This window comes from Protopterus annectens, chromosome 3.part1, assembly GCF_019279795.1.
Source record: "Protopterus annectens isolate FY-2018-M chromosome 3.part1, PAN1.0, whole genome shotgun sequence".
In the NCBI taxonomy this organism is placed as follows: domain Eukaryota; kingdom Metazoa; phylum Chordata; order Ceratodontiformes; family Protopteridae; genus Protopterus; species Protopterus annectens.
Window position 1 is genome coordinate 1,390,699,757 of NC_056732.1, and position 25,220 is coordinate 1,390,724,976.

The following is a 25,220-nucleotide window of genomic DNA, read 5'->3' on the forward strand; positions in this document are numbered from 1 at the left end:
GGTGCCATCATTAACTCCCCAGAGGACACTATGATCCTTCAGGAGGGCCTTTCCCGAACCAATAGCTGGTGTCACAATCATGGACTACAACTAAATGTCAAGGAATGCATAATAGTATGCTTTGACAAATAAGAAGTCTGTTGTAACTATCACATTGACAATGCACCCCTGAAAACTGGTCCAGTTGTTAGGTACCAGTGAACCTATGCAGACAATGAACTCTCTTTCAATCACCACATACCCACTATTGTAAGAAAGCCCTTTTTCATTGCACAGCTACTTAGTAAGGGAATGGCGTTCAGGTGCAACAATGTGAACATTTCACTGTATTCTACACCCAGGCTGCTTACTGAGTAATGCCCCCTGTGGTAAATACCTGTCCAAACATCTGATGCAACTTGAGCACTCACAGTGCTATCTAAGAAAAAGGTCAGGCGCCTAAGTCATAAAATCTATGAGGACCATCTCAGAGCCTTGTCTCTCTTCATGATGTCATACAGTCTCGGTTCATGATGTCATACAGTCTACTGAGTGGTGATCTCTGACTCATGCACAGAACCTCAACAGATACTACCTTGTCAGACTAACTGCATATTTGCAAGCCCAATGGGGACATAAACACCTGCTCAAGTGATCACAATATCGTTTGCAACATAAACAGAAATGTTGGAAAGAGATCTGTATATCACAGAGAATGCCACTTATTTGGAATAATCTTTCTTTCCAGGTAAAGCAAAGTACTTCTCTTACACTATTAAAATGTAATCTACACAAATGGATAGGTAACCACAAATTAACTCCTAGTTTCGTACCCTTGTCCCTCATCGAAAGAGCAACGTGTAAATGTTATGCTTCTCTCTGGGTTATTTGTTCCTAAAATGTAGGGGCTACAAACTTCATGGGACTGTACGATTAAGTTTCTAATGATCCTCACAGATCAACAGCTTAGTAAGTACCTATGAAAATATAAAACTATGAAGTGATACTTTGTTTTACTCAACAAAGTGTGCATCTACTGTGACAGTTTTGGTTATCATTGACTTTCTTTTAACATTTATATGTAGGCCAAAACTGGTCTTTTTTAGCTAGGCAAGCAGGCTACAACAAATGTTAGAAATAAATAGTTACTGTAATGTTTTTACTGTAACATTAATGTATTCTGTGCTTTCATGTATAAGGTATAATTTAAGGTAACATTTTCATAGCAGAATATTATAAGTTGCAATTAAATAGTTAAACTGTAAAAAGTCTGTAGCAAGAGTCATTTTGAATTATTTGGATTGCCTATTTGTTTTTTAATAACTAGGTATTATGTACTGAATAGACATATGTTCATTTTCAAGTATGACATGGGTAATAACTACTTAAATCCACTAGTTACCACAGGAACAGCAATCTTTCCATTGCAACCAAACAAAATGCAAATGTAAAATTCCTTTTAAAACGTAATTTTACTATAAATCCAAAAAGGATAAGCACTTTTCTCTTACTGTCTGTAAAATTTTATCAGCTAAAACATCAATTAAAACACCCACTTAAATACACCCCATCACATGACCAACATTTCATTTATTAGATTTAAAGGCCCAGAGTACTCAATAGCTTATTAAAATATATAAATCATTGTAATAGCTTATTAAGAATAATAAATTAATAGCTTTGTTCCCTTTCTGATGCTCTGATCTTTCCCCTTCTATTACAGCGTTGGTTTGCCACTATACAGATCACAAATCTCTTGTTCGTAAAAGTGCTATTATGGGATTACAAGTCTATATTCTTTAATATGATCCTATAATTGTAATGTACAGAAAATTTGCATCACTGAAATGTGCACAAGCTTTAACTATATAGATAAAGATATAGATATAGAGATTTTGTTTTGGTTCCCAGTCTGAACTTGTAAATGATCTAGATGACTGCTATTCTACCCTGGTTAAGAAATAAAAATAAAGTAATGTTTCCCCTCCTTGCTGCATAGTTCTTAATTGTATGTAATTGGTTTTAATGCACTACTAATTCAAGGTATTTTCATTTTACTGAAGATGCTTGTTGAGCATCCTTCAACATCTCAAAATTACTTACCACTGGCAGGAGCTTATCGGACAGCACACTTGCCTTTGATGCTGGAAGATCAGAAGAACATGAGTTCTATTCCTTCCCAAGGTAATTGGGTTCATTTTCCAATACTGGCACTACAGTGCATAGGGGAGTTGCTGAACCCTTGCTGATAAAATATTAAACTAAAGTCCCATCTGCCAGATGTGGTGGTACTGAAGAAAGAGTAGAGGAAATTAACATTTTATTATGATGTCATACAGTAGAGCTATATATATATATATATATATATATATATATATATATATATATATATATATATATATATATATATATATACACACACACACACACACATATATATATATATATATATATATATATATATATATATATATATATATATATAGGTTCATAGGTAGGTACTAGGCTATCGGCCCAAGGGCCTACGCAAGCCTAGCCAACAAGGTTCCCTGGCTTACGCCACCCAAGAAAGTTATTTTCCTGTGCCACTGTCGAGCAGAGACACAGAAGTGATCCCTGGGGTGTAGTTCCTATTTCCCATCCACTCATCAAATTTTTCTTGAAGAGTGCTAATGAAGAACTTTGCTTGACATAGATGGGTAGCCTGTTCCAGAGGATGGGAAGTCTGTGAGACAGGAATCTATCCCTCCAGCATGTCCTGTTTATTGTGGTGACAAGGTTTAGGTCCCTAGAGCATGTAGCTCGGAGGGATTGAGATTTCTTTAGGTGTAGCATGTCCAACAGCTCTGGGTTTGACATAGCTTTATATGTTAGGCAGAGATCACCTCAAAGTAGACAATATGCTACGGAGTAAAGCTGGAGTTTTTTGAGGCGGTCAGTGTAGGGCATTTGTTTGAGGCCAGTAATCCTCTTTGTGAGGTACTTCTGTGGCCTTTCCAGCTGCTGCAGATGTCTTGTGAGGTACATTCCAAAAGGGGCGTTGTACTCTATAATGGGTCTAATGAGTGTTGAGTAGAGGAGAACAATGACCTCTTTATATATATATATATATATATATATATATATATATATATTCAAATACATATTGTAACTGTGTAATACGGATTTACATTTATATACTCAGTTTGCCCCTTTCAGTCCCCACCACCACTGTTTTTGCCATAATCAAAATTTTCTCTTTCTTATCTGTGTTATTTCAATTTCTGTTATAAGCAATTGCAAAATATAATGGTAATGCTAAAATCAAAAAGTCCAGAGTAAGTGTATTTCCTTGATCTGAGTGACCTTTATTTGTATTAAAGCTTACAGCCAAGGCTGAGCACTTTCATCACTTAAAAGAGCAGTCACAGACCACTACAGGACATGCAGACCTTCTGCTTGAATGGTCAGCAGTTGTAACATCAATGATGGTGGTATTTCCATTATAAATAAAGGACAGAACATAGAATAAGCTGTTAAATTATAAGCTTGAAATGTTACCATAATCAACTCACTCCTCTGCCATGTAAATTATCTGATGCACTCATAATGCTTTATAATGATGAATTAAAACTAAAAGTAAGCTGTGCAATAGGATATCAAAGTATTCATTCCATTGTGACTGTTAGGATAACTGGAACGGTATTTCTCAATGAATTACTTCCATGCTGGTGCTCCACAGAGATCCATTATAGCACCACTGTTTTTCTAGTGCCTGGGAATACTTTAGGCAATTCTACTATCTTAAGAATGTATACAGATACCATTTTCTTTTCTTTTTCTAAAAGAATGGAGGATTGAACTTTTAGCTTTATCCAAATGGCTGCCTTATATGATCCTCAGGAATCTGTCCAGAGTGCTAGCAGGTCATCTGACAATAATCTTCAGTAGATCACCAGATAGTGTAGAAGTTATTGACAAAGGTAAAATGGGAAGAGTAATAGTTATGTAAGGGGGGGATGGGAGAGAAGTCTGGGGAATGGAATGCCTCTTCAAACTGCAATGGCTGGGAAAGTCAGGCAGATAATCTGTAGTTAAAGACCCGTTGCTTTCTTAGATGACAATAATCTCCAATACATAAGGAATTGTGGGTTCATGGTCAGAATAAGCTGACATTCAAATGTGTTCCATTTTCATGACAGGGTTACAAGACAACCTGATGGGAATTTCAGTAGGCATGGTCTACTCAGACTTTGCAAAGATTTTTAACTCTGTCCTGCAAAGGCAACTGTCAGCAACAAAATCACCTTCTTTGCTCACAGCAGAAAGATAGCGGCAGCAATGAGGGATGAGGGGAACAGTCTCAGGAAGGACATGGAAAAGCTGACCAAATAGGCAGAAAGGTAGCACTTGAGTTTGTAAGCAGATGTATGCTTGTGCTACAATATTCATTTGTTTCCCCTGAGGTGATTAGTAAGGTTGTAACTGCTTAAACACAACTGGCTGAGATGAAGCCTGGCTACTTATGAGTATGCAGGGTCACTTTTGTGTAAGACTGCTGTGTACTTCAATGAGGAATTTCACCTTTCCCCACTATAGTGTGACTAATGAGTTTGTATATCTAATTTTGAGGGTGGGGGCTTGCCCCCCCCAAAAGGGGACAGCACAAAAAAAGTCACGATGCCATTTAGGTAAGTCTTTTGTCATTCCATGGAGATTGCACATTTTTTTTTCAATGTATAATTCACTGAGTGAATGTAGGGGAAGAACAACCATTTATTTATGGCTTACTTACTTCATATTTATTAACAAGGAAGATAGTGAAATTATCCATTTGACCAAATTTCAGCTATTGGCTGCAACATGCAGATTCAAAATAATATGATGTAGTAAGTTGCACTGACACAACAGTAAATGGACAGTATATAGATATTATTGTAATCCCTAATATAACCAAGTAAAGAAAAAAGTGAACACAGTTAAGCGAGTATGCAAGTAAACAATGTAAAACAGAAGATAATAGAACTAACTGAAGTATAGATTTCATACAAACAAATGGAGATAGATACAAGATGATACATATATTTATCTTTATTATGGCAACTATTTAATGTAACAAGTAATTGATTATAAATATTACGGTAGACAAACAGAAATTACTAATAGAGTGTATACACACTGATTGAATGGCTGATTTATTTATTTATTTCCTTATGTTTTGTTTACTTGATTAGTTTCACTAAATGTAACAAAGACCAGATGTGGTGTTTGTACTAAGCAGTGCAAATTTAGCAAGTCCCCTAAGAAAGGTATATAGAATGTCAGTGGTTAAAGTTGTGTCTTATTTTGTTTTGTCTGTTACGATGCGGTATCTTTCGCCCGACCCTGTCCCATCTAAGGTTAGATATGTTACAAACATGTATATATTTACTGTTTGGAAACCAGGTATATAAATTAGTCTACTGACCCTTTTCAGCCAAGACCTTGGCTCAGATACCAAGAAAAGAAAACTGTTAAAAAATTAAAGTAATAGTACATTAACAAATTCCACATCAGTAAAAGTATACTAAAAATCACTGATTAAGACATGAGTATTCACATCTTAATTTTATAGAGAAATGTATAAAATGTATATAGTATCATATACAACAATTACAGTATGCACACGTTCACAAAGTTTAAATGTATTACATTAGAAGAACATTCAGCAAGCCGCCCTATGAACTCAACCTATTTTTCTGTAAAATATTTGCACATGACTTCATTGGTAAGATGATTTCTCAATTCCGTTTTAATTTGATACCGCAGAAGGTAAAAGATTCTAAGTAGCTGGGCCTATGCTTGATAATGTTTTCACACCTAGGCGGTAGGCCATATTCTAATTGGGTAGGAATATGTTTTCAGCTGTTTCTGATCTGACTATTGGCTATAAGACATGAGAGATTTTACTGCGTGATCTATGTTGAGAGAAAGCACCTTGCTGTGTATTGTAAATTTAAGGAATGGATCAAGAGTCCAAGGTATTTGCATTCTAAAACAATAAACAGAGTGTTATCCTATATGCCCTGGATGGAGAGGGTTGGAGCTTGTTAAAAGTTTCTGAGAGGAGGCAAACATGTTCACATTAGTTTTATTAGGGTTGCTAAGGAGGTTGTTAGTGGAATGTCATTGGTAAAGTCCTGAGAAGGATATTCGCAGATCGGATTGTAGCTCTTGATTCCAGAAGTAATGTATCATCTGTGTACAGGTAGTACGAGAAAGGTTTTTAGTAATATTATTAATAAAGGGCGAAAAGAGTAGAGGCCCAAGATTAGAGCATTGGGCACACCTGTATTAAATGTTCCTTTGCATGAGCATTGATTATTGAAGTAGACTGAAAGAGACTGGAGAGAGAATTTAGAAACCATTTCACGGTGTTATCTCCAAAAGTTGAGTCAATGACGTTTTTTAAGTAGCAAATTATGACTGACTCTCTCAAAAGCTCAAGTTGTGTCAACAAAATACCTGCTGAAATCAGATCATCATTTATGTTGATATAAATGGTGTGTGTAGCAGTGAATAATGCTCTAATTGTAATAAAGGCATTTCAGAATCCATGCTGTCAATCATCAGCAAGCCATAGCTGTTTATCTGCTTAAATAATTGAACTGACTAGGAGCTTTTCAGAGATTTTAACAGTAGGGCACAGGATGGAGATTGGTCTGAAATCCTTGAATTATTTTGGGGTTGTACTTTTTGGGAGTGTTTAAAGGATGCAGGAACTGAACCTGCAGTAAATAATACATTAAAATGTGAGTTGGAGGTTTTACAAATTTGCCTGTTACATTTTGTAAGGAATATAGGGTACAAATGGCTGAATTTTTCTGAAGAGACATTAAGATTTTCTTAGTAAGTTTTTGGCTTCCTTTACTGAAACTTAATAAAAGAACCCACAAGAAAGTTTTTAAAGAAAACAGCAACGAAAAAAGAAAACAAACAAATTCTGAAGTGTCACTGATAGAGCAGGTAAAGCATTTTCCTTTTATGCTAGAATATCAGAAGGCTGCAATTTCTATTCCGGTTTAATGGTGTTAAGATTTATTTTCCATTTCTGTCATGACAGTGCAGCAAAAGGGGGTGATACACACCTAAATATGCAGGCCTTTGAATGAGTTTTTAAACTGAGGTCCCAGCTGCCTGACTTATGGTAGCTGAGATGGATATAAACTATTCCATGGCATTTATGAAAAATATTAGGGTTTCATGTATTTTATTTCATTTCAGAAAACAAAGACATCTATTATGCAAATAATCAGAACTGGGAAAATTTCAATGTGACATTAATAAATGTGCATGAAGAATTTCTCCATGATGTAACACATATCTTGAAAATCCCATCTCCTATTGTTGTATACCACAGGCAGCCAGCTGTTTAGATTTTCCAAAAAAAAAAAAAATACAGAAAAAAATCTTTACAACAGAAAAAATATTACTGTTATTATCATGGCAAATAAAATTAATATCACTATCTTCAGTGTATCAGACATCATTCCTTGAAAGGAATGCATCCTTAAACATTTCCCAAATTTGCCTAACCCTCTTGAATTCTACAAACAAATGTAAAAATGGTTTCCAATTCATTAAAAGTACATTTCCTTTCTATGTCCCTCTTATAGATTAACAAACATTTAACCAGTAATTTATGATGTCTTATGCACCATATGAAATATTTCAGAAAAACATTTTTTGTGCTAATTTCATTGTCTTTTAAATACCTTCCTGTAAAGAATCTTCCACACTAAAATAACTGTATAAGATGCATCTAACCAAGGCTATATTAACTTGCATAATTGTTGTGTGGGCACAGACATTGTAAATACAAACACACACACACACACACACACACACACACACACACACACACACACACACACACACACACACACACACACACACACACACACACACACACACACACACACACACACACATTACAGACACACACACACACACACACACACAACAACACATACTACACATGTTTCATATGTTTTGTGTGTGTGTGTGTGTGTGTGTGTGTGTGTGTGTGTGTGTGTGTGTGTGTGTGTGTGTGTGTGTATGTATGTAGATACACTTTGAATACTGTCGAGACCTCTGTTAATCGAATGGCCATATCATCATTATAATTTTCATCATACAATGATAGTTGGACAACATACAGGAAGTGTTAACATTACTTACTGGTAACATAGCTATACCGAAATCTAACCTTTCCCCACTGTAGGGCGACCTTGGAGTGGTATGTATAATTAGTGGGGATGGGGGGGGTGCTGTTTTACAGGTAAGTAAGTACTTGGTAACACCTCCTGTATGTTGGCCAACTATCATCGTTCAAAGACAATCGTTATGATGATATGGCCATTCTATTAAAGGAAGTTTCGACAGTTAAAATTTGATGAATAGCCATTTGATGATTAACCATAGACACAGATAGATATGTAAATAAATAAATGAATATATATGTATATGTGATACATATGTGTGTGTGGATGTTATAATCTCCATTTCATTCCTTCAAAATTCTGAATCAAACCCTAGACATCTCCATGAATCCAGTACCTGGTCCTCAACTTCTTCTGATGAAGTCTTGTGTTGTCAGATGAAATAATGTATTTAGTTTATAAAATATTGTTCTTAATGCATTACCGATTCATATATGTATATGCTTGTGTGTGTGTGTGTGTGTGTGTGTGTGTGTGTGTGTGTGTGTGTGTGTGTGTGTGTGTGTGTGTTTGGTTATGTATGTGTATATATATTCTCTGGCAGTTCCCTTTTATTTACTTAAATTCATTTTTAATGTCTGCTGTATGTTATCTCATTTGGGACATAGCAGAACCAGAGCATATTATGGCAGATAGCAGACAATGGGTTCAAGGCATGGAGCCAGTCTTGGATTTGTCACTAAGATATCACAGAATGCACAAACACACACACACCATAAATACCACCTCTGGGCAGTATGAAGCATTTCCATTTCTGCCTTGCAAAGTCTTCAAGATGATTGGTGAAGGACATAGATTATAAGCATGATTTTTACCTTCTCCTCTTGGAAAAATGCTAATTATGAAAGAGGTCTGTCAATCACATGAAGGCTGGAGAATCAAGATACAACAGTAATGAAAAATCTGTACACTGTCCTTATGCAATTTGCAGGCACTGGCCTGTTGTGCATTGTTACTGTAAAATCAGAGCAAATTAGTACTTGTATGAAGTATATTTATTTCTGAGTAATGTTTAACATTTCAGATTAATGATGCAATGTTGTTCTATTATAGCTTTGCAAAAAAAAAAAAAAAAAAACTTACTAAAATGTGTTCTATTTTCTGAGCAAGTGGTGACTTCCATGGCTGAAAAAAAATTATTTTTTTGTCTTTTGATGAAGCATGTGTACTGTGCATGTCTAAGGTTAGAGGATTGAAGACAACTTTCACCCCTATGTTTTACCATTCAATAGACCATACTAAAGCTGCTGGCCACTGGTGAGGGCAGAACCAGAGCAGGAGTCATGATCCCGATCCCACAGTATCCGTTGTATTCAGCTGCAATTGCAGAGCTGGACATGGTGCAGATCAACTACTACCTCGATGAAGACAACTGTTGGGCATTGGATATCGAAGAGCTGAGGCATGCTCTCACAGAGGCCAGAAAGCACTGTCATCCCAGAGCACTTTGCATCATTAATCCTGGAAATCCAACAGGTGACACATTCCTTCCTTCTCACATTTTTTCTTTACCACAGGATTTTATATTTGCATATAATTTGATGGAGGCTAGCTAGGAATTAAGGCAGATATTTTTTCATCTAAATATTAAGGATACTACATGTTATCTTAATTTTACATTCAGCTGGGAAATAATTTCAGCTACACACAAAAATGTACTTGTGCATGCCCACACGCACACACACACATATACACACACACACACACACACACACACATATATATATATATATATATATATATGTTTGGGGTACCTGTTAAGGTAGGGCAACTGAGGTAATGACAGGGAGGGATAGCTGTGCCCATCCATGGGGGGGGGGTTGTCAGAAATGTTCCCCAAGAGGAGGCATGGCCCACAGAGAGAAACAGCCCTCAGATACACTCAATAAAGTAAGATTACAGTATTAGTCATAGTAACTATTAGAAATAAATGTATGTTGTGATAAATTAGGGATTAAACTGAAATACCAAATTCCATGAAAATCCCATGCTTTTCCAATATACAGACAGTTTTGGGATTTAGCAGTATTTTCTTGGAAAAATGGAAAACCAGTGTCTTTATGGATGATAAAATGCTTGTGTTAATTTTGCTATATTTGTCTTTTTTTTTTTTACAAATTATAATTGTTCTTGATTTCGAAATATCAGTGCAGAGGCTGATTCACTACCATAAGAAATGACCAATGTGTGAAAATACTTGCTCTAGGTGTATTTTATTTGAAAACTGGGTTTGAGTCTGTCAGCCTTCATTTGTGTACCATGTGATCTTGAGCAAGTCACTTAACCAAGCACTGCTCCCAGGTTACTCCTAAATGGGAACCATGTGTCTAGGCAGCCTACCTGGTTAACAAATGAGTATTATTATTATTATTATTATTATTAGTAGTAGTATTATTGTTATTATTAATATTATTGTTCCTGCCCCCAGTTGACCATCAAGCATCCTTCCCACCTTCTTCTGATCAGCCCCTTCATTCCCCCAGTGGTGAGAGTCCTGTAGCGCATTTGATCCTCCAGCAGCAAATGCTGAGAAGTGGGGAGTGATGTTGCCATTCATATTGCTAGCAGGGCTTTTTAACAAAGTCCATAACCATTCCACTGTGCATGCTCAAAATGTTCCCACGTTTTAGCATGCAATGGGTGTATGCGATGGGTGTGTCTCTTGCTTTTGCTATAGCTATGCCACCAGTGGCCCAGTGGCCCCACCCCTTTGTGCATGGCCAGTAATCTTCAGTCTCCACACAGTATTCTATTTGAAATGTACACTACAAGCATATCCTCTTCATCTGCCCAGAAAGCTGCGAGCAAGTATTTAATCTTCATTTCTCTCTCCCTCTCTCTCTCTGGCCAGATCCTCCATTGTTTGAGAGGCTAAATGAACACAGGTTGTCTGGATCATAGTCAGGGCAGTATCTTTCTATGTCATTGAAGCTGGCCATTGCTGTTGGTTAACTGACATTATTCTTACTGGGTGAGCCAGAATGCATGGGTTTAGTGGTGTTAAAATATGTGGTTAAAGACTGGTGCTCCAGAAGTTAAGTCAGGTGATTCTTGGTGTTCCATTAGGGAATGACCCACTCATCAATTAAAGTGTATGCATACCTTTATGTTTAGGAAAGTACTAAATTTAAAATGCGCTTTACAACAAGATAATATAAACAGAACATAGCAAATGACAAAATATCAATAAACTTTAATAAATTTAATCTTGGCATTTTATGTACAGTAGAAGATATAATTTCCTGTTTGGGCATATATCATTTAGCTGAGATGCATTTGGCTAAGATAGTTCTTGGTAATCAAAGTAATATTTGTGTCAGTGGTGCTACATGTGGCACACTCACATGTGGTGCAGAAGTCTGTGGGTTCTATTCCCACACCAGATAGATTGATTGCTGATATTGCAGTGCAGCATAAAGGGGTGTTGCAATCCTGAGTGTGCTGTCCTTTGGATGAGATGTTAAGTTGAGGTCCCATGTGCTTGAGTTGATAATTCCACATAGATTCAAAATAATGACACCATTAGACTGATCACCAGTTATGGCCATAACACTTTTCTTTTTATGGATTTCATCTAGCAACATTGGGATATTCTATTGGAGGATGATCAGCTCAGTAACGTTTTAGGTCCTAGGTGCTGGTTCTTCTTTAGGAGAAGTAAAACATTGGGAGGACTATTCAATCATTGCCAACATAAAACACCTTCTGTAAACACTATTCAAGGTACATTGGATGGTGGAACATTGGTGGGATGTTTTCCATGTGGTCATTGTAACTTCTGTAGGCACATATGTAAAACTAAGGAATTTATAGCCAAAATATGTCCCGTATATTTAACATTAATATATTTGCCAATTGCAGTACAGATTGGATGATTTATTTAGTTATGTGCACATGTTCAGCATTCTATATAGGCCAGACATCAAGACCTGTTAGATTACATATTTCTGAACACCTTAGCAATGTTAGAAATAGATGCTAAACTAATGCTTTGTAAAAGCACACTATCAAACACCCAACTGCACAGTTCAAATTTGCAGTTATTAATAAAGTTGTTGGTAATAAAAGTTTAAAAGCTGGTTGGCATAATTTTAAATAAAAAAGAAAGAGCTTGGATTGTTAAATTAGGGGGTCTTTTTCCCCTGGATTGAACAAGCACCTTTAATGGTCGTTACTTGACTGGATGGGTGGAACTGGCTTATTATGCAATTAAGCTTTTTCTACATAAATGTGTTGAGTTTATTTAATGTAGAATGCATTGAAAAAGGATTATGGCTGAAACCAGTCTGGGTTTTCGACTGATGTATTTGACATAATAAAAAGTCAACAGTCTTTATTAACCTTTCACTTGAGGGGTGACCTTTTTTTGGATTTGATTTTGATTTTGTACCTGCCATATGAGCAGAGGTTTTTACACACCCCTGTTAAAATGCCAGGTTTTTGTGATATAAAAAATGAGACCACAATAAATAATTTCAAAAGTTTTCCCACCTTTAATGTGACCTATAACCTGTGCAATTCAATTGAAAACAAACAAATCTGTTAAAGGAAAAAAATATAAAAAAATAAAAAAAGTACAGTAAGCTGGTTGCGTAAGTGTGCACACCCTTAAACTAATACTTTGTTAAAATACCTTTTGATTTAATTACAACATTCAGTCTTCTTGGGTATATGCCTGCCATCAGTTAAAGAGACTAACCCCAAATAAAATTCAGATGTCCTAGTAGGATTTTCCTAACATTTACTCAGTTGCCTGCTACAGCAAAAGGCATGGTTTATAGAGACCTTGCAAAACATCAAAGGGATCTCATTGTTGAAAGGTATCAGGCAGGAGAAGGGTACAAAAAAATTTCCACAGCATTGGATATACTATGGAACACAGTGAAGACAGTCATCAAAAAGTGGAGAAAATATGGGACAACAGTGACAATGCAAACTTGATGTCCTTTCAAAATTGATGAAAAGACAAGATGAAAACTGGTCAGGGAGGCTGCCAAGAGACCTACAGCAACACTGAAGGAGTTGCAGGAATTTCTGGCAAATACTGATTGTGTATTACATGTGACAACAATCTCCCGTATTCTTCATATGTCCAGGCTATGGGGTAGGGTTGCAAGACCAAAACCTTTACTTACACAGAAAAACATCCAGGCCCAGCTAAAATTTTAAAACAATACGTCAAGTCTCTCAAACACATGTAGAAAAATGTGTTATGGTCTGATGAGATCAAAGTTAAACTTTTTGGCCACAATTCCAAAAGGTACATTTGGCACAAAAACAACAGTCTGCATCACCAAAAGAACACCATCCCCACAGTGAAGCATGGTGGTGGCAGTATCATGATTTGGGATTGTTTTCCTTCAGCTGGAACTGGGGCTTTATTCAAGGTGGAGGGAATTATGAACAGAATTAAATACCAATCACTTTTGGCCCAAAACCTTCAGGCGTCTGCTAGAAAGCTAAAGATGAAGAGGAATTTCACCTTTCAACATGACAATGGCCCCAAACGTTTATCCAAATAAAAAAAAAGAATGGCTTCACCAGAAGAAAATTAAAGTTTTGGAATGGCCCAGCTAGAACCCAGACCTAAATCCAATAGAAAATCTGTACGATGACCTGAAGAGGGCTGTGCACAAGAGATGCCCTTGCAATCTGACAGATTTGGAGTGCTTTTACAAGGAAAAGTGGGGAAATATTGCCAAGTCAAGATATGCCATGCTGATAGACTCCTACCCAAGAAGACTGAATGCTGTAATTAAATCAAAAGGTGCTTCAACAAAGTATTAGTTTAAGGATGTGCACACTTATGTAACCGGCTTATCGTAGGTTTTTTATTTTTTATATTTTTCTCCTAACAGATTTGTTTGATTTTTAATTGAATTGTACAGGCTATCGATCACATAAAAGGTGGGAAAAGTTTTGAAATGATTTATTGTGGTCTAATTTATTTATATCACAAAAATCTGGCATTTTAACAGAGGAGTGTACACTTTTTATATTCTCTGTATATATGCATTCATCCCTGTTAGACCCCCAGTCCTTTTTCCATAGCCATCTGATTTTACTTAAAATGTTTGCTAAAATTCATTTATCATTAAACATAATTTCATTAATTTTTTTTCATTCCAAATAACCTTTATAACATAAAATAATGTTTAACTATTCTTTTAAAATATTCTTTACTTCTATTCTTATAATATCCATATTTAATCATAACCATGTTTATTTTGTCCACTTCTTTTAAATGTTCAGTAAATTTTTATTACAGTTTCCCCATAACTTTTTTACTCTTTCACATTTCAAAAACACATGTTCCATATTTTTTTTTTCTTTTTCACAATGTAAACATATTTTATCACATTTCTTCTTATAAGGCATATTTCCTTTTACTGGCATATTATCTATTGCCATTATCCACAAAACAATCTTGGCATTCTACTTTCTGATTACACTATTTGCTTCTTATTTTTATAGCCTTACTTTTTTTAATCTGTTAGATTTTCCTATGGTTTTATATAGCAATGTTTTATCATTACATTATTATACCATACTTTTCTATATTTTTATATATCATCAATTTTTATTTTCCACAAAATATTTTTATTGCTAATATTTTATACATTTCTTTTCTCTTTTACTATGCCCATTTTTTATATTTATATTTATATTTATACAGTATTACTACTAATCTCTCATCTTTTTAATTTATCCATTTTAACTTCTTCTTCTTCTTTTGGCTTTTTCCCAGTTAGGAGTCGCCACAGTGGATCATCTGTCTGCTCATGATTGGCAGTGGATTTTTATGGTGTCGAGTTGCCAGCCCGGCACCCAACCTTCCACAGAAGGCATACACACGCACACACTCACACCTAGGGCCAATTTAGAGTGTCCAATTCACCTACTGCATGTCTTTGGGATGTGGGAGGAAACAGGAGCACCCAGAGGAAACCCATGCGACCACAGGGAGGACACACAGACTCCGCACAGAAGGCACCCCAGCCGAGGATCGAACCGGAGAACCTATTGCTGTGATGCGGCAACGCTAACCGCTGCACCACTGTGGCCGCCCTTCATTTATCCATTTTAACACTTTGTACAAATTTAATGAAGCAGTTTGTACTACTGGGTTAATTAACCCTGAACCTCCTACATCTTTATTTATATACAAAACTCCTCATTTTTCCCGGGTTTAATCTAGAACGCCATATAAATGAAAAAATGACAACATAAATACATTTGCTAAGTATGCTTTTTTTCCAGTCAGCACTGAATTTGTCAACTGAGCCTTTTTTTCTGAATGATAAATTATATTTTCTCCAGAAAAGATAGGTTTGTTTTATTTCTTGTTATTTTTTTTCCCATTGAATTCTACTTATATTTTATTCCCAAATTTTATACCTAACACAAAAATTTAATTCATTGTAAAATGTATATCCCAGTCTTTACTACATAGCTTAAACTTTTGCTCTTCTCTTTATTTAAAGACATCTATTATCTCTAGATACCCATTTATGCAAATTATTACTTCTTTTATCCAGCTGTGGTAGCGTTGTTGCCTCACAGTTAGACGTTGCTCGTTCGATTCTCAGTTAGAGCATCTTCTGTATGTCGACATGCGTGAATGAGCATTCCTTCATTGAAGGTTGTGCATTAGGCCCGGCAAGCCAGCACGTAAAAATCTACTGCCAATCATTAGCGGACCGGAGTTCCACTGTGGCAACCCCTAACCGGGAAAAGTCGAAAGACACAAACAAAATTACTTCTTTTATCCAAATGTTTTTTTTTTTTTGCAATTATTGTAATGTCATCTGCATATGTTAACAGAATGGGAAGTCTTAACCTTCAGGTATTATATACCCCCCACCTGCTTCATTTTGTAATTTATTTTACATACTATCACATTCATAACTAATGCAAAGAGTATACGAATTGGACATCCCTGTCTTACACCTCTCCTCATATGTACATCTTGGCTTAATCAGCCATGTACACGTACTTTTACTTTACTTTCCTAACTTTCTCACTTATATTATATTCTTTCATTTTTATCCATAATTATTTATGCCCAATGTTGTCAAATGCTTTATTAACATCTCCTATCATGATTTTTGCTTTTTTTCTGTGTATAATATCATCCACACTTTCTCTAACTATCATTATAATGCTTGACAACCCTTCCCCTTTATACTGTATATGTTATCTTCCATAATATTTTCCATTTTAAGTTTTCATATAGGACTTATAATCATTATTATTCAGTAGTATTGATCTCCAGTTTTTAACTGTATTCTATCTTTCTTCTTCTATATGAATTTAAGTATTCTACTACATAGTTCTTTATACATAAAACCCGCATTTAACCATTCATTCAAAATCTTTTTTAAAAAATTGTCAATCCCTTTTAAATTTTTATACATTTCCTACCCTATTACATCAGGTCATGCAGCAAAATCAATATTTAATTTTTCTAATACTTTATCTACCTAATTTAAAGAAATCTCCTTTTGCAACTCTTTATTCTCTTTTTCTGTTAACTTTTTTTACTTTCTGTGCTCTTATTTCACTACTTTTTTCCTTTAAACATGAATTGTGCATATTATACTTCACTATCCATAATCGTTTCCCCAAGTCCTTTCATTTTCATTTTTTAATGCTGTCATTAAACTACCATCTTCCTTTACTATTCTGATTAAGTAACCTGATGCTTCTTTTTTTCCTTGTAAAAACATTTTTGCTTATATAACAATTCTTTTATTTTTTTCTTGATTTATTTCATTTCTTTCATATAAATGTTCTAAACAAATCCAATCCCCCACACGCCACATGCTACAGAGATCTCAATCTCATTACCACAATTAACAGAACATGCTGGAGGGACAGGTTCATCTCCCAAAGACTGCCCATACTCTGGAATAAGCTTCCCATTCATGTCAAGTAGAGCACCTCACTGGCCCTCTTCAAGAGAAATCTTGACGAGTGGATGGGTAACAGAAAGTTCACTCCAGGGATCATTCCCATTGCCCTAATGGATAGGGGAACTGTGAACTAACATTGGGTGACATGGTGCCTGGGCAATTTTTTTGGGCTAGGCTTGTAAAGGCTCCAGGGCCATTAGCCTAGTACACACCTTTGAACCTATAAACCTAATTATTTTTCTTTGTCAATGTACTTTTTATCATTATGTTCTAAATCTTCCAGTGCATTGAAATATGTTATTTTATATTTTTCTTTGTCTTTCTCACATCATATTGCCACTGTAAAACATTTTTATATTTTTCCTTAAATATCATCTACCATTTAGACCATTTTTTTATAAAATGTTCTCATAATAATGTGGTCTTTCCATAACTGTATTACTAATTGCTTTCCTTCCTCACTCCATGTTTTCTCATTTATCCTTTTTATTCCTTTGCCTATTTTTAAATATTCCTTGGTTTTCTTTATATCTAGCCATACTGCAAGATGATCAGAAAATCCTGTTTCAACTGCTTCCCCTTCTCCTATAACCAAACCTTCTGAGACTGTAAAATAATCTATTTCAGTTCTAGACATACCCCTTTTGTAAGTCCATGAAATTTTGTTCCAAAGTTTTAACTTGCCACATTTTATAACTTTTAACATTTTTCTTATACCATTTCCTTTATTTATATACTTGCTTCTTAAAGTCTCCTGCTATAATATTCATATTTATCACTACATAGTCTAAAATCTGATGACATAAGTTTTCCCTTTCTTTACAATTAGTATAAGCATATAATGTTATAATTCTATATACTCGTTCTTTCCATTTTAAATATACAGTGGTTAATCATCCCATTTTTGCTAAAGTAACATCTAATACCTTTACTGTATTTCTACAGAATATGGCTATTCCAAAACATCTCTCATTTCCTAAATTCAATATGATATTTCCTTCCCATATTTTCTCTATTTGTAATCTTCCTTCATTTGTTAAAAAATCATGTATTTTAATATAATGTTATACCACTCCAAAATTCCTATTCTTCTTGCTACATTTCTAATACTATTCAAATTTACATAAAGCACTCTAAAAATTAAATTTTCCTCATATTCATGGTTTCATAACTAATTACTAAGCTAGTTTTCTTAATAGGCCATTTTAAACCTAACCAATTTCTTCTCAAAGGTGAGAATCAAACACTAAACTTTCTGTCTGTGAGTCAAACACCTTAACCACTATACCAATCCCTAATTTTTAGCTATATATATTTTTTTTCATCTATTTCCTTTTTTTGTTTCTTTTGTACTTATCCATTTAAATTTTCTTTTTCTTTTTGTCTTTTACCATTTTACCAGTAGAATTATTTTTTTTCTTTTACTACTTCCCAGTTTATGAGTTTATGCCTTCTTCATAAATATTTCAGAACCTTCTTTTATGTCTTGCTTATTATTTTCTCATCTAATTTTTCTTCTATTTTTACTATTTCTAAGACGTCTTTACTTTGTTCACTTTCTTTTTTTCCCTTATTCTTATTTTCATTTTTGCAATCCATCTATAAATATCCATTTTTTATACATTTAGAACATTTCATTCACATGTATTCCTTAAGTCCCATTTCCCCACAAATGTAACATTCTCTTTTGTCATGGTTACTTATCAAATGCCCTTCTTTTCAAAAAAAAAAGAAAAAAAAAACATGTTTTGAGTTGTCCCTAGTATTTCACAACACCCCTGTTCCTTCCACATTTATTGTGTATGGTATATGTATATTTTTTTCTCTTTATATTTTTAGCACAATATTACAATTCCAGCCACCAGTCCATAAACCCCTTTTTTCATAAACTTTTGTAATGTCCAGTACTTCTTTACATAAAGCTTTCAAATATCCTTTCAAAGTCTCTCTATCTCTTTTTGAAATTGTACAATAATCTTCTTTTTGTTTCCCTGCTAAATGCTTTTATCACATACATTTTCCATGGGTTACAGTCTTTCTTTTTTCATATTATCCAAGAAAATTTTCCATTGAAAAAAAACTCAAACATAATGTGGACAAAATGTCTCTTTGTTAATAAGAATACATGTCTTACCTTGTGTGATTTTACACCCAAAAGAGCTATTAAATTGTTTTACACTTCACATCTATCCATTTCTTTGTCTTCCTTACCCTGAATCCTTGGCACATACTTCCATTTTTCATTTTCTTATCCCTTCTTTTCTTCTACTCCACTTTTGCCATCTTTTACTTTGTCTGCATATGTTTTCTTTTCCCTCTCACCACTATTCTTCAGGATTGTTTCTGCTTCCTCCTTTGTTATTTTCTCTATAATGTCCACACAGGAAATAGCTCCTTCATTTTCTGGCTCACTTTGAATCACCATTTTTTAAGTAAATCATCCAGCAACAATTCTGAATGAAGGGTTATAATTACGCATCCATCATTTGCTGACTCATCTCCATCAAGCAGGTTTCTTTGAAACATTTCTTCAGAATCTTGCACACATTCTCCAGTCTCAGTACTTGCCTCCTCCTTCAGTTCTTTCCTCACCCCATTATCTCTTTCTCTCGCCATCTACCTCTCTGTTTCTCTGGGCTACGTCTGTATCTGGAATAGAAACAGGAAGTGTTTCTCCAAAATGGGTCCTACTACTCACAAAAGTGATGAGTAAAGAAAGTTCCCTGATCCCCTAGTAGTATAAATACCTCCTTCGGTCTTCCCTGAAAATAGACTGCTAGCCTAGTGTGACTAAGTTGTTCAACAAAAGAATAAAATAAAAAATATATCTTCTACCTTTGCTTATCCTCTAGGAGATAAGAGTTATAATTTTCTCTTGGTAAGTACTAAAAATCTTTATGAAGTTTTCAATTGCGCTCTTCTCAACTCATTCCTTTTTTTTTTAGCTGGGGGCAGGATTATGTACTATATTAAGGTGAGGGTTTAGTTTCTTTCAGTAAACAAAAGTAATGGCAGTTTTTGCCCCAAAGGTAATCAGTGACTAAGCTATCAGATCATTGCTTCCTGTAATAGCAATAAATACAGTTTTCTAAACCTGTGGTCAGTGTGTTATTTATTGTTATAGGATCATAGGATCATAGGAAGTTACTAGGCTATTGGCCCTGAGGCCCTTATAAGCCTAGCCAAGAGTTTAGCCCATGTTTAGACAAGTCAGCACCCAAAGCCCCTGTCGAGCAGGGGCACAGGTGGAATCTCAGGAGTGTATATTCTGTTTCTCATCCAGTTATCCAGATTGCGCTTGAAAAGGTATAAAGAGGTATTCTGCTTGATGTGAAGAGGGAGTCTATTCCACAGATGGGGGAGTCCCTGACACACAAATGTGTCCTGCCAACCAGTCCTATTGATGTCACAGACCAGGTTGAGGCCACGTTTGTGGGTTACTCAAGTGGAGCTTGACTTGCAGATATGCAGCAGCCCCATCAAGGTGGAGTCTGAGATTGCTTTTTATGCCAGACAGAGGTGACCTCTGAGGAGTCTGTATGAAATTGAGTAGAGGGACAGGGCTTTTGGCCTATGTATGTAGGCTAGATTGAGGCCCTGGAGTCTTCTGGTGAGGAACCTCTGTGGTTTCTCCAGCTGCTGCATGTGCTTTGTGAGGTACATTCTGAAGGGGGCGTCATACTCAATAATTGGCCTTATAAGGGAAGAATACAGGGATGTTATGCCCTCCTTGTCCCTGTATGAGATAACCTTACTTATGAGGTGGGCCATGTAGAAAGTTTTCTGTACAATGGAAGCAACATGGTGGTCAAAAGTCAGATTGTTCTCAACCTGGGTGCCCAAATCCCTCTTGACTGATTGTGTGCTTAGGATGTTGTTATTAATGTGATAGTACATTGGGATGTCACTCTCCCCAAAGGGGATGATGATGCATTTTTTGGCATTCAGCTTGAGCCCATGTTTCAGCACCAGTCATTTGTTTAGGTGAGACCCTCTTGGTGGACGTCCACATCATTTGGGGAATTGATGACCATGCCCACCTTACAGTCATCTGCAAACTTGGTCAGACATAGCCCACTGGTTTTGGCCTGCACCTCAGAGAAGTATACCCTGAATAACAGAGGCCGCAAGACCGATCCCTGGGGTATGCCGCTTATTAGGGGTCTACTGCTTGAGGTGGCTTCCCCTTTTTTGATTAGGTGGGTTCTATCAGTGAGCCAGTTTGCTACCCATCTGGTAACATATGCCTAGTTGAGAGAGTTTATCTACTATGCTGGAGTGGGGAATAGTGTCATAGACATTTTTCTTGCTATCTGTATAGTCATGCTGGTGTTAAAACACAACTAATTGGTGATGAGGGTAGAAGTGTAACAGAAAATATTCTAGGTAAATAGAGCAATTACTACCCAACACTGGAACTAAATACAAGCCAGTGACACTACAGAACAGTGAAAGTAAGAATGCAAAGTAGATAGCCACATTTAGAAAACTAATGAAGCTGATAGTGGTATTGAAGTCTTGGATTCACATACTGAATATGTAGAGCTGTATTTTACAGATAGTCAGTGCAAGATGACATGAAAATTAAAAATTGAGCTTGATCCATGGTCTATGCTATCTGTAATTTAAGCATACCTCTCAGCTGTCCAGATTTTCACAGAATGTCCAGATTTTTGTCTCATATTATTGGTCTTTTCATCATACGATTGTTTTTTTGACAATTCACTGAGGATTGAAGTCACAAAATAACAACATACATAATGATATACATTTCAGTTTCAGATTTCATAAACTTCAGAAAATGCATGCTAACAGAAGTCCCATTATTCTAGCAAACTTCTGAGTTTATAAGAGCAATTTTTAACATCTGCCTCCTATTTTGGGCATTTGACCCCTCATTATTTTAGGCTTTGTCCAGATTTCTTGCACTGCGAGGTTGAGAGGTATGAATTTCAGCCATATTTCTATGGCTGCCATTTCAAAATGCTTCAGTGATAAGCAAAACTATTACAGTAGAAAAGGTGTCTCTTAAAGGCAAGATAATGGCTGTTCTAGGTTACAGTGGTGAAACAGATTAGCTGGAGTTGTAAGTGTAAGACAGTGGAGGAACAGGTGGCTAAGAACATTTCATCTGCCTCACTTAGAATCAAAGTGTTAAATGCATCGAGTCTATATTAGAACACCGAACTTTCAAAATTTTGAGTGTTCTAATATCAAACCCTATTAATCGAAAATTTAAAGCATTGAACATACAGAACAGCAATTTTTTTCCTAGGGAAAAAAATTGCTGTTCCAAAACACATACACACAACACAAGCACACCAAACAAACAGCAATCCACACACATACACCTAAACTGTTACACCTAACCTTGCACTAAACTATACATACACCACTAACTATCCACTTACCTTAACCCAAACTCTAACCCTAAGGTCTGTCACTATTGTCACCCCACACGTGCCCTAACCCTAACTCACCTACCCTTCCCTAACCCTCACGTCCACACAATCGCACACTTACCTGAACCTGACCCGTAACTTTCCACCACAGTGCTGAAAATACTGAAGCAACAGAAACAGAGAACCAAATTCTGTCTCTAGGAAAAAATTTAGTTTTCTGTTTCTTCGATATTTTCAGCGCTCGCTGAAAATGGGTCGATATTAGAACACTCAAAATTTGAACGTTCGGTGCTCTAATATAGACCCAAATGCATCAATATCTATTCATACCACCGTAAAGCAAAGACTTTCACAGCTGCTTACCATTTAAAACAAGTTTTTGATCTTGGCATAGGCAGCCGTAAGAAGGGCTGGAAATAGTAAAAAATGCTTCACCAAAATTTATTAAGGCATGCCCATTGTCATTTGCTCTCAAACAAAGTCTGAAGTAGAAATGAGAAATTTGGAGGAGTAAACATTTTGTTGAAGGTGTATTGGAATCTATAGGCTACAGTCATTTTTCCAGAAATAAAAAAGGGAAGGTGGGAGGCATTCATATTTGTGGCAACTTCAAGGTAGCCATTGAACCACGTTTATATCATGCTATCGAAAGATGAAAATAGCAAATGCTATTTCATCGGCCCTAAAACATCTAAACATGAAAATATCGAACATTCAGAACAGCAAATTTTTTCCCATGGAAAAGATGCGCTGCTCCGAAACACATACACACAACATAAGCACATCAAACAAACAGCAACCACACACATACATTTAAATTCCTACATCTAACGCTACACTAAACTAAACATACACTACTATATACCCACTTACTTTAACCCAAACTCTAACCCTAAGGTCCGTCACTATCGCACATTCACCTAACCCACGCCCTAACCCTAACTCACTTAAACCTCTCCTAACCCAAAAGTCTGTCACTATCGCACACACGTCTAACCTGCACCCTAACCCTAACTCACTTAACCTGCCCCTAACCCTATCGTACAAACAATCGCATAGTTACCTGAACCTAACCCGTAACTTTCCACCACAGCGCTAAGAATAGCAAAGCCACAGAAATGGCCAACTGAATTCTTTCTCAAGGAAAGAATTTGCTATTCTGCAGCTACACTATTCTTAACATTCGCTGAATAGAGTTCGATATCAGAACATTCAATGTTTTAATACTTCGATGTTCTGACATAGACCCTTTGAACCTGTACACTACACTACCCAGTATTCAATTCCTCTTACTGAGGAAATGTATCCTAGAAAGAGCAAATATTTTTTAAAGTTTAATTTGTCTCCAGCCAGCGTTAAAATGGAAATAGAAGATTCATCTAAAAAGTCTTTTGACAACCAGCATTTATAAAGTTTGTTGCAGTACACACTCGTTGTTCTAGCATAGCATCTGTTATAGCAATTTGACAAAGAACATGGATCAGGTTTTACAGGATATACCCAGGATGCAGTTACCCTGATGTTGTTATAGTGACTGTAGGAAGTAGTCGAGACTGGGTACCATGATGAAATGATTATTAAAGTACCGTTGTCAGATGTATGCTGAGATCAAGTTTTTGGTATTCGCAGATCCACAGTGTCTGTGCCTTTTTATGTGCCCTATAGCTTTCATATATGAAGCAGAAAATGGCATGCCCTGTGAGATGTAGTTTGTAGGTGAACCCAAGTCAGAGTAGACATAGGTGAGTAACAGCAAGAGTAGGTGGGAAGTGTAATGGTGATGATGTGGGGTGAGAAATGGTTAACAATAGATAAAGGGATGTGAAATAGGCCAAAGGGTAGGGTGCAAATGCCCAAGAGGCAACAATGAAAGAGTAGCTTAAAGTAGGATCATGATGGTGGGAGAATTTAAATAGACCAGCAGAACAGATGGATCATTAGTGAACATGATGGTGGTACCTAGAAGAGGGTCCATTTCAAGGAAAAGTAGCCATGCAAGCATCAATGTTACAAAGGGTGAAACTGACCAGAGCTAAGAAAGGAATACAAATGTGCAGCCATTCCAGTGGTTAAGCATAACGTGTGGATGACTACTAAGGCAGCTAACTTTATAAATATAATGCCACAGGTGATTAGACATAGGTAACAGCAAAAGCTAAAGAATCCCAGCACAATGCTGAAATCACTGGCAAGCAGTGATGCTGGCTGATTGCCTATTTCTTTGCTATGCAACAGTCGTACCCTCGATGGGAAACTGCCTTGGCATGGGAGTGCCATCCAAGATAGAGCCTTGCATATGGAGCAGATTTGTCTTCCACCATTGACATCTATGGCTATTTCTCATAATTATACAGTGTACCTGTCCACAGAGTCCCAGCGGGAGTAGCATGTAACAGCTGTCCCCAGCAATGGCCTCTTATTATGTCAGCTACTTCTGACATACCCGGTGCACTGTGCCCTGCATTGCCATGCCAGCATCCATAGTAGCACACTCGCAATGCTTTTTGGCACTGTGTTCTGTAGGATCACAATCACAATGGGTGAGTGTCAGATGGGCTGCAGTCATGATTCCCTAATAAAACTTAACAGTTTTGATAAATACTAGTATCGTAGTTAAATGGTTAACAGTAAATATTGTTGTAGGCATGTTTAAGTGTTTCACATCATACAGCACTCGACATGCT

General features: G+C 36.1%; 1 protein-coding gene across 1 annotated transcript in view; it reads left to right on the top strand.

Annotated features, from left to right (window-relative positions):
• The window catches only part of GPT (glutamic--pyruvic transaminase), a 528,517-nt gene that overhangs the window by 311,422 nt on the left and 191,875 nt on the right, over window positions 1-25,220 (top strand). Inside the window, exon 5 of the mRNA XM_044067427.1 lies at window positions 9,452-9,695. Coding sequence (XP_043923362.1) covers window positions 9,452-9,695 — 244 coding nt within the window. The remainder of the gene's footprint in view (window positions 1-9,451; window positions 9,696-25,220) is intronic.